The sequence below is a fragment of the Kwoniella dendrophila genome, chromosome 9, assembly GCF_036810415.1.
Source record: "Kwoniella dendrophila CBS 6074 chromosome 9, complete sequence".
In the NCBI taxonomy this organism is placed as follows: Eukaryota; Fungi; Basidiomycota; class Tremellomycetes; order Tremellales; family Cryptococcaceae; genus Kwoniella; species Kwoniella dendrophila.
In genome coordinates, this window is record NC_089484.1 from 100,517 (window position 1) to 111,037 (window position 10,521).

At 35.1% G+C, this 10,521-nt stretch overlaps 5 protein-coding genes across 5 annotated transcripts; 1 reads left to right on the top strand and 4 right to left on the bottom strand.

Moving 5' to 3' along the window:
• Positions 1 to 134: 134 nt before the first annotated feature.
• L201_006465 (uncharacterized protein) lies at positions 135 to 2,529 on the bottom strand (the record flags this gene model as incomplete). Its single annotated transcript, XM_066222184.1, has 8 exons — positions 135 to 222; positions 287 to 328; positions 423 to 548; positions 647 to 1,176; positions 1,251 to 1,530; positions 1,599 to 1,726; positions 1,787 to 1,899; positions 1,983 to 2,529. 8 exons carry the CDS (start codon positions 2,527 to 2,529, stop codon positions 135 to 137), a joined length of 1,854 nt encoding a protein of 617 aa, XP_066078281.1.
• A 419-nt stretch (positions 2,530 to 2,948) lies between these two features.
• Positions 2,949 to 4,342, bottom strand: L201_006466 (uncharacterized protein; the record flags this gene model as incomplete). The annotated part of the gene is made up of 2 exons (XM_066222185.1): positions 2,949 to 4,150; positions 4,270 to 4,342. The coding sequence occupies 2 exons, from the start codon at positions 4,340 to 4,342 to the stop codon at positions 2,949 to 2,951; spliced, it is 1,275 nt and encodes a 424-aa protein (XP_066078282.1).
• Positions 4,343 to 4,902: 560 nt separating this feature from the next.
• On the top strand, positions 4,903 to 5,841 carry L201_006467 (uncharacterized protein; the record flags this gene model as incomplete). Its single annotated transcript, XM_066222186.1, has 4 exons — positions 4,903 to 5,056; positions 5,139 to 5,290; positions 5,386 to 5,598; positions 5,668 to 5,841. 4 exons carry the CDS (start codon positions 4,903 to 4,905, stop codon positions 5,839 to 5,841), a joined length of 693 nt encoding a protein of 230 aa, XP_066078283.1.
• Positions 5,842 to 6,408: 567 nt separating this feature from the next.
• L201_006468 (uncharacterized protein) lies at positions 6,409 to 7,606 on the bottom strand (the record flags this gene model as incomplete). Its single annotated transcript, XM_066222187.1, has 4 exons — positions 6,409 to 6,611; positions 6,705 to 6,853; positions 6,931 to 6,986; positions 7,067 to 7,606. 4 exons carry the CDS (start codon positions 7,604 to 7,606, stop codon positions 6,409 to 6,411), a joined length of 948 nt encoding a protein of 315 aa, XP_066078284.1.
• A 906-nt stretch (positions 7,607 to 8,512) lies between these two features.
• Positions 8,513 to 9,780, bottom strand: L201_006469 (40S ribosomal protein S0; the record flags this gene model as incomplete). The annotated part of the gene is made up of 4 exons (XM_066222188.1): positions 8,513 to 8,589; positions 8,671 to 9,038; positions 9,138 to 9,432; positions 9,642 to 9,780. The coding sequence occupies 4 exons, from the start codon at positions 9,778 to 9,780 to the stop codon at positions 8,513 to 8,515; spliced, it is 879 nt and encodes a 292-aa protein (XP_066078285.1).
• Between the last annotated feature and the right edge of the window lie 741 nt (positions 9,781 to 10,521).

Below are 10,521 nucleotides of genomic sequence, written 5' to 3' on the forward strand. Positions count from 1 at the left end.
TTGCAGACTAACGTTTGCACCAACTCTTCTGGGTCTGTTCTAGTCTTTAAAAGCAAGATTCATTGTATGAAACGAGATTTGATCTCATCAACCAGGCCTGGCGATAATCTTCAATACAACAGTCCTTGATTCGACTACGTGGCCATTATGGCAGTTAATCTAAAATGATGAGCATCTGGATTCGTAGGATGGGATGTATTCTGAGCTACTTCACATGTAACGCTAAAAAACATGAATGTGAGATTAGTAATTGCGATTTCTACGATATACATGTAGAAGGACTTACTAATGATCACCTGGGGTTACTTTCTCATCTATGTATGCAACACTGATAGATCATTCAGAGACAAGTTAGCCTGATTTTCCTTAGCAACTGAAATATGACTACTTCTAAAAGTAGAAGCAGCAAACTTCTCACTCACATAGCAACATTATATAGTTTTTTCCAATAACCAGCTAAATGAACTGCACCTTTTTCATTATCATCTACCCAGCATTTTGCATCACCTAAATTATAGTGTTGACTTCTGAAATAATATACAGCGACTCTATATAATTGATATTGTAGATTAGTATTTTATCTTTTATACTTTTTATCAGACTGATAGAGACATTGAATGAAAGGATGAATAAATGATTGACTAACCTTCCAGCAGTAACTTTAATTTCGACCCTAATTCTTGAACCTGGAATATCAGAAACCCAATAATGTTTTTCACCATTCCAAACGAACGGTTTCCAACCTTTTGAAGTGGTAGGTTTCATTGGATTTTCTTTATCATTTGCATCTGCACAAAATAATTCAGGTTGAATTAAACCTGTTATATGTTTTGAGGATTCAGGATCTGATTGTTTTGGATTAACAATATCTCTTAAAGGTGTAAAAATTCCAACAGGTGGTATATAATATGGTGTTGTAGGTAAAACAAATTTTCTATTTTCATTTTTTAATTTAGATAAAGGTTCTAAATCAAATGTTTCTTCCCATCCTTTTGGTGGTGTCACAGGATCAACCAAATGTAAAGTGTCTAATCTGAATGGTACATCGACAAAGTTTGAGAAATCTTCAGTCGTTTCCACTGTATCTGATATGGAAGGTACAATTGGTAATCCGTAATGTGTTAGCATACATAATTCAGATTCAAGATATGATATCAAAAGATCTGCCAGTATACGCTACAAAGGAAGGAGAAAAATCAGCTTTATAACCAAGATCAGTTTATCCTTCAGTCAAGTAGACTTAAACTCACATGTCCTCTAGCTTTTGGATGTACTAAATCCGGCTGGAAGAAAGCTTCCGCAGTGGATTTTGGGAATCTCAAATAATGATTAAACATCAAACGTTTCATTGATAGATACGGCACATCGTAATATTGTGATATAGGTGCATGAACGATTTGAGGATCACCATAACCTTGATCTTGAGCAACTTGAGGAGACCATGCACCGAGAATGAGTATAGCAGGTTGTGTTTTGAATTCTGATAATGCTCGAAGTAGTTGATCAAAGAATGCTTGATATAGTAGATCTCTACGAGGAGTTCAATTTTAGCTTGAGTGAATATAGCAAAATATCGGAATTGAATAATTCCCACTCACGCTTGATCATTGACATCAAATTCTAAAACAATCAAATCTGTATCTGTAGCTATATGATGTGTACCGCAGAAAGCATAATAACTTGAATCCATACCACCTATAGCACCATTCATGAATTCGTGATCTGCCTGAGATAAATTCCTGATTAGCTTCTGTATACAGAGACTGGAGATTGACCGACAACTTACATCAGGAAATTTACTTTCAAACCATTGTTTTAGTAACGTAGTATAGCAACCTGGACCAGCTGGATCACCTTGTGGATAATCTGCACTTGGATGTACACCATGACAAGCGGACACTGATAGTGTAACATATGCATTGGTCAACATCGACATCATAATCTTGATTGATTTTTGTGAAAGAGATCAACACTATACTTACCACTACCACCCAAAACACCAATTTTCAACTTTTGACCTTCTCTAGCTTTATTTAACATTTTTCTAATTCTAGCTCCTGAACCTTGAACTAATCTAGATTGTTTTAAACCTTCTTCATGATATACCTCACAAATCCTTTTACCTTCTTCCGAATCTTCTGAACCACATATACAACTTTCAACTATCTTTTCTTCATATATAGTTGTTTCACTTGAACTTGATGATCCAGAAGTTATATGTACTTTGGGTAAAGGTGGTAATCCTTTTACATGTGGATTAACTAAAGCATAAATAAAAAGTAATAAAAATGGTAATGATATTGCAAATAATGGTTTCCATATTCTCTTCAAACTTCTAGATAAACTTGATGATCTTCCATTCCGCCTACTACTGGTGATGTAAGATCCTCTGGTAGGAGATGATGTAGGGCTGGCTAATAATGGTTGAGAGTGTTCTGAAATTTCGTTAATATCACTATCTTGATGATTTATTGGTTGTCCAAATGATAATAATTCGTGATCATCTTCACTATCACTTGAAGATCCCATTGTTTCCGAAAGATACGAGCCTATATCAAATAGTTTACAGTCATTCTATGGTATGATTATGCTACTTTGGAATATTACTATAAATACATAGATGTTCAACATCATATACCATGATGATCATTTTGCATAGTATTTTGTATACATCATACGGAAAATGGACGCGACCGGATATATTTACGTAATGACAACTAACATGTGCTTTTCTGTGCATTTGTCCAGTATTATTTTGCAAATGTAGATGATATTTGTATATGCTATATGTATATGCATGACTTACTATGATATGGTAAAGTGTATCAAGGGAGTACAACTAGTATGTGTTACAGCAAGGTAATTCTGACAGTTCCATCAATTGCGGTTTGACGACAACATACAACTACCATATGAATCATCCCATCCGGACTTGGTCTTGAGATTATTCAGATTGAACTCGCTCCATTCATCTCCCATTTATCCCATTTACCTCTTTTCAAAAAACCATCTCTTAATTCATTTTCCACTTCCATTCTTTCTTGTTTCGTATATAATATACCTTTACCTCTTAATCTATTCAATCTTCTATTATACATATTCATTAAATTTTCTTTATTTATAGATTCTTTTCTTAATTTTAACCATTGAGAATCACTAAAAGCTAAATAATCTTCTGATGTATGTTTTAAAATCAAATGAATTACTTCTTCAGGTAAATCCATTAATCTAAATTTGTTATGATCAAAAATCCCATTAGATATTTCATTTATAATTCTTTTAGCTGTATATTCGTTTGAAGGTTCTAAACCATTTAAAATAATTCTACATGGTACTAAAGCTTTTAAAGTAGCTTGTTTTATCCTTTTAGTTAATATTTTATTACGATTTAATAATTCAGGTAATCTTCTATGTACTTGATATTCCATTGATCTATTTTCTTCTGTTCTATCAATTAACCTTGGATCATTATATCCATTATCGTTTTGTTGTGGTTGATCATCATCTATAGCGACTAACTGATCAGATAAAGCATGATTCGCTAATAATCCTATTGAAGTTATAGTGAAATTTGATTCCTCGATAGAATCAATGATTTTCGTTATAGATTCAGAACCTAAATGATTACCATTTAATTCTAAATTTTCTAAATTTCTTGATCTGCTCGAACTCAAATATTTCATTATCGAATCTGTTATTTTGTGATCTAAATTACATGCTGAAAGATTTAACTGTTTTAATTCCGTTGAATTTAATAAATCCAGAAATCTATTTAAACCATCTTGATCTATTGAAGTATTATTGACTAAACTCAACGAATTTATCTTACTTGAATTTAACGAATTTATTATACTTTCAACAAACTTTAGATCCAATTTTATTTCATTACCTTGAACTAAAACCCTTTTTAAATAAACGTCTTTTTTAGCATATCCTAAAACACAATCCAAAGCAATATCATCTAATCCATTCATACCTAAATTAATCTCTTTTAATCCCCATATCCCTAATCCTAGCTCAGGTGAAGAATGTCTCAGACGTAGAGTTGAAAGACCTTTGAATAAAGTCAAAGTGCCCGCTGAACCAAGTAGATTATGAGATATGTCCAATCGATGTATCTGTCGTGTTATTTGAGGTAATATACGCAGAGCTATATATATAATCTCACTTGATTAGCATTTTGACACTATTCTGCATTTACTATAATTTATCGAAGTTGCGAGTGACATTGGGTTGCCTGTTCATCTTGTATAACCTGTTATCACTCACCTCCTTCTTCTCCCACAAAACCGTGATCCGGTAAATACACCAGATCTGTATTACTCCGCAGTATAACAGCCATTTTACTATTGTGATCCTCTTAGCTTGACTGAAAAATGTCGATGATGGCACTATATGACCGGGCTGCCCTTGATGTGTGATTTCGATATATCACTCAAACAATGTCTCTCCACAGCTGGTATGACTGGTCACTAGGTTGTGAAGACCAGCTTCGGTGAAGTTGAGGTGGTTACTTAGGGGACTTTGAAGCTGCCAATTTCGACAATAAGTTGTTTCTGACGGAACGGCAAACTCTTGTGGGAATAAGCAGTGTGTGTAGAGCAGAAATACTTGGTATAGTAGGATTCCAAGATGATTATTCACAACATCTTAACAATTCAGAGCTTGTTAATCGTCAATGATATATAACTATAACAAATAGTTGGAAGTGGAGGTTCAAATGGGATGATGATGTCATGATTTCGAAGTTTGCCACGTTTTCAATGTTTTGGGTTTTGAGATTGAAATGACTGATAACGATGAAGGCACGAATGATGGTGAGCAACCATGAAAATGTTCGTTTGTCCAGTCTTCATCGGGATTCCCATTGTCAGTACTAAGAATCATGAAGAAAATCAGACTATGAGCTTCTTCCATCTACTTACGACTTTGTTGGCACTCTTAATTTCACTACTGGTTCGAATCTATGCTGTTCTTCCTACAAAAAATGGACAGCAAAAGGTGACAAAGAGAAATCCAAAATCAACATGTTCAATAGCTATATTTCTCGGTTCAGGTAAGTTGATGTCCTCGTCGTTATAACCTTGAAGCCTTAGTCATGTGAATTAGGGAACAATGCTCATCTCGAAAATCTCTAGGTGGACATACAAGTGAAATGAAATCACTAGTTTCGACTTTATCTTTCGAACGATATCAACCTCGAAAATACATTTATTGTCATAATGACGGGATTTCTTTAAGATGTATAGCAAGCTTAGAGTCTGAAAAGGGTGATATAATGAATGAATCTGTATGTTTTCTCTTCTTGATCTCGATATGTTATACGAGGAAGTCAGTGACCGAGCAACAACTTATAAATCATATTTCCTGTTTGGGTTCATCTAGAATTATACTTTACTTGCATTACCAAGAGCTCGTAAAGTAGCTGAACCATTATTATCAACATTCATATCAGCTTCAAAAACAATATTTGTAACATTCTGGTATATCTTTTTATTACCATTAATCAAAAATCCAAAAGAACCTTTTGTAGACGTTTTATTGATAAATGGACCTGGAACTTGTGTTGTTTTAGTTCTGGTTTCATATATTAGACGCGTAAGTTAAATGTTCCACAATACCTTTATAATTCTATACAAGCAATTACTAATTATCATATCGACATAGATACTTGGTTTGAAATATACCAAAATCATATATGCAGAATCATTCGCACGTGTAAAATCATTATCATTAAGTGGGAAATTAGTTAAACCATTCGTAGACAAATTCTTAGTTCAATGGCCTGAAGCTGCTGGTGTAAACGATACAAAAGCTGAATGTATAGGATGGCTTGTATAGAAGAATTACCATATGGCGATTTAGACATCATTCAGTTTTTGAAGAGTGACGAATATGGTTATGCATTTTTTGGGTTTATGGTGATATACTACCGCTTAACCATGAAGGTCTGCCTCGGTTGGTCAATAAATGGGGATTTGGGGCAATCAACTTATTGGTTGTTAGGGGAGAATGAGGAATGACAGTACGTTCTTATCATAATCGCCATTCAAGTCTCAAGAAAGAGGTCATGATCTCAAAGGAGATCACAGCTATTGTCATAGTTTACACTGCAGTCAATCGACATGTCTGCCTCATTTCGATAATATCGATAATCCCAGTTGGTGATAAGATGTACATATAGGCCGCTCTGTCAGGTAAAATCGCTTGCGTTACTTAGTTGATGATGTTAGTATATTGGTCGACACTTCTGTGCTTCGATGCGACTAGCATTGCTGTGTTCATGTACATGAAGCGTTGCATAGTCTTCTTTGATTTGATCATTCTACAGCTTTACAAATGAATCTTAACTATTTTCGATTTTATTGTTTCCTATTTATTTATTTATTTATTTAATTATTTATTTATTTATTTATTGAAACCAAAAGCTTTTCTTGACGCTTCAGCTTTAGCGTCTTCTTCTTCTTTAGTTAATTTTTTTGGTCTTGAAGGTACTCCAACACCTTTGTAAACAGCAGGTCTAGCTTCAATTGTATCTAGCCATTTTTTAACATTTGGGAAAGGTTCAATATCTACACCTGCCCATGCGTATGATCTGACCCATGGGAAAACTAAAAAAGGTGTAACAGACAGCATTATTAGTATCTGGTGACCAAAAACCAAGGGTACTTGCCGAACGATTTGTGCGATAGATAATAACTTACCATTAATATCGGCAACACTGTATTTACCACCAACTAAGAAACCTTTACTTTCAGGTTTAGCAAGTTGACCTTCTAAAACTGAATAAAGTCTAGAAGTTTCTTCTCGATATCTTTTAATTCCATATTCGATCTTTTCAGGAGCGTATCGACTAGAAGTGTTAATAAGATGAAATACGAAACAAATCAGCATCATAGCTTAGGCCATGTCAATATGATGGCAACTTACGCGAAGTGATTTGCTTGACCTTGCATGGGTCCTACACCACCATGAGCGAAGAAAATCTAAATTGAAAAATCGAAGTATAGATTAGTCAGAATGAACATTCAGGAGAAACATGAAGGGCAGGTGAACAGTAACTTACCCAAGATAAAGTATCAGCTTTTAATTTAGGATCTTCAAAAGATAATTTATGATCTTTATCATATCTATCAATTAACCATAATAAAATAGAAGCAGATTCCCAAATATTATGTTGATCAAAATTATCATCAACTAAAGCTGGAATTCTACCATTTGGATTTATAGCTAAAAATTCAGGTTTCTTTTGATCAACTTCACTAAATCTTAATGGAATAAAATCATAAACTAAATCTTTATTTTCAGGATATGCTTCATGTAATTCTTCTAATAAGATTGAAGGTTTTAATCCATTTGGTGTACCGACTGTATATAAGTGTAATTTTGGTTTTAAGTTAGGATCAGAAAATGATTCTGGTCTTTCAGCTGAAGGCAAACTTGATGATGATGTTGATGATGATGACATTCTAACGATGGAAGTAGTTTGATATTGAGATCTAGGTAATACAGTAGCAGTGGTAGTACTAGTAATAGCTATAGGAACACGTTTGATCGAACTGGAACTAAGTTTAGTTATACTAGATAGAATAGATGTTCTAATCATTGATATATATCGAAGAGAAAGGATTTGACAAATGCAACTGGACTATATATATACATAAATTCGTACGAGTGAGATCCGATCTTTCTTACTCTGTAAGTACTACGATGTTGCGATATGTCATCATGATTCAATATTCTCTAGGAGTAGTTTTATGCTTACATATCAGCATCTATAGCCGCCGTGTTTCTCTCTCTCTCTCACCTGTAAATCCGGGATATCAAAATGGTAATTTAGGATGATTACGTGATTACCTCACTAAGTTTACTAAGCTAATCCTCCACTTCTGTTTCTTGTTTACTTAGTCTTACCAATATTGAATATATTACAATCAGATAATACAGTTTGACACTTTATCAAGCCTTTGTCTAATCTACCCGAATCGGTGCTGGGGCGTTGAACTAAGAATATCATCTCTGTTCTAGGTAGTTCTGTTAAGATCTTATCGTCAGCAAGCTTATATCATGTTAAAATACATTCCATGTGGAGGTATAAGTGTTAGCAAGATCCTTGTCAACGTTAAAAGGTATAGGTAAGCGCTGATTATCAACCCTACCCGTTCATAAGACTTGGTGATATCATTTACTTGTCTGCATTCGCGGACATCGATGAATTCACAAAGATGTAGCAATTAATATTATTCATATCATATTGGCATAAAAAAAAAAGAGTAAATACGCAAAGCCCTATTGAAAATTCCAAAAAATGCAAAAAAGCGGTTAAGAAGAATATGAAGAAAACTAAGAAAGATCATCTAACTAAAGAGACTTCTTAATTCATTATCAATATCAAAATGTAGAACATTTTAAAACCTGCTTTATAAACATCCCTAAAACTGAAACAAAAGCTATGATACCCCCTTTTTCCTCAAACTCGCGATACTAAGCTATTTTGATGATGATGGTATTTTTACCAACCACCTTGAGCATCGGTAGCAGGTTCAGCGGTCCAATCACCTGAGGTTGGTTCAGCTGACCAGTCGAGAGCTATTTGTGGTAGATAAGACAATTCATCAGAGTCGGTTTTTGTGGATTCATTCAAAGTTTATATACAAGTCGATGACTTACCTTGTTCGGTTGGTTGAGCAGCAAGAACGGCATCAGCAGCGTTTCCAGCATCCCATTCTTGGGCAACACCGGTAGCAGCGGCTGAAGCAGCGGCATCAGCATCACCACCTTCAGCATCAGCTTGAGCGGCAGCTTTTTCTGCGGCTTCTCTTTCAATTTCCTCTGGATCTCTGTAGAAGAATAAATCTGGTAAGGTTTCCCAACCTGATGGACCGGTTGGACCTCTTGGAACTTGTCCTTTTAATCTAAGAACTTCTCTACAGAGTAAGTACCAAAGTAAACCGACAGAGTGTCTTGATTTGTTGTTACCTGGAATGGCAATATCAACGAATTTGAGGGAAGCATCGGTATCACAGAAAGCGATAACTCTATAAACATTCATACAGGATATTAGCATTGGTTGATGACTACTTAAAGGTTCAAATCTGTTTAAAATGATGATGAAAGAGAATGACAAGTATACTCACGGGATGTTAACGTAAGCAGCTTCTCTAATAGCTTGGTGATCAACTCTTGGGTCGGTAACAACGATAACTCTAGGTTCTTTGAATGATCTAGTGATATAGTTGGTGAATGAACCTGGAGTGAATCTACCAGCAATAGCTTGAGCACCAGTGAAAGCACCGAATTTAAGAACAGCTCTGTGACCGTAAGGTCTAGCTGAGATAACACAGATATCATTTGGGTTATCAATGGTAGCTAAAACTCTAGCAGCTAAAACGAGTTTTTCCCAAGTTTTACCAGCGTTTAAAACGTGGATACCTGAAGAGACGATCAAAGTAAAGTTAGCTCAATTCGTAGACGATACATCTATTTGCTCATTATACAGTCTAATCTTCATTGCTTCTAATTTCAGTAACTTCTTTTTAACATGTTCTTTGTAGCAAGGCTATTCGACCATACTATTCTTCCATTCATCCTTTCCTCATCGTAAACCATACTACCAATAAACAAGAACAAAAGAAACCCACCATCAGCTCGTCTTTTCCAGACGTATGGTTCCATAGTTTTATCACAGTTCTTTGTACCGAGATGAGCTTGAGCAGCTAAGAGGAGTTGAATGTCCTCTTCGGTAGCTTGAAGGGATTTAGGGAGTTTATCGGCAGACATTTTGATTGATTGTTTTTTTTGGGTTGGTTTGACTGACTTGAATTGTCGTTTTTTTGAGGGGCTTGCTTACTTGAGTAAAAATATCAACTTATTAAGATGATATTAAACTATGAGAAGATGAAAAGATCTACCGCAAACCAAAGTAGAATTTTAGGTGAACAAATCAAAAAGATCATAACATAGACGTTACATTTGATAACGACAAACGACGTTGCAACGACAACCTCTCACAATCCAATCCCATCCCCTCACCAAAATCGTATTCACATTTTTCTGATGAAAAAGAGCCTATTACCACGAGGGATCGGAGATAAGAAGTTTTGCTTGATTGATATTCGGCGTTATCATGCCACAATGCTGAACATGCTCAAGTTCCCGTTTTTCCGCATTTAGCGAGAACGGTGATCTCCGCCTTGTGAGCGCTGGTGACCCTTTTTTTGATTTTAGCGTCATCAAATTATTCTGGTATGAGTCGTAATTCCCATATAATTAATTCACCGTAGCTTTACCTTTTTATATCTAATTTACCTAAAAAGGTAATTTCTGCCCTACGCTAAAGGTGATTATAGAGTTGGAGCGGGAAATGCCATATGAAGGTGCCTGATCACATCAGTATGAGGTGGTTTGTGAGCCTGATATCGGTGAGAATAGCATTACGTACTACCAACATATGGAACATCATCTGTAGTCTGAGATACTCCAGACTAACGGTTAACGTTATTTTGATCCCGTCATATGCAT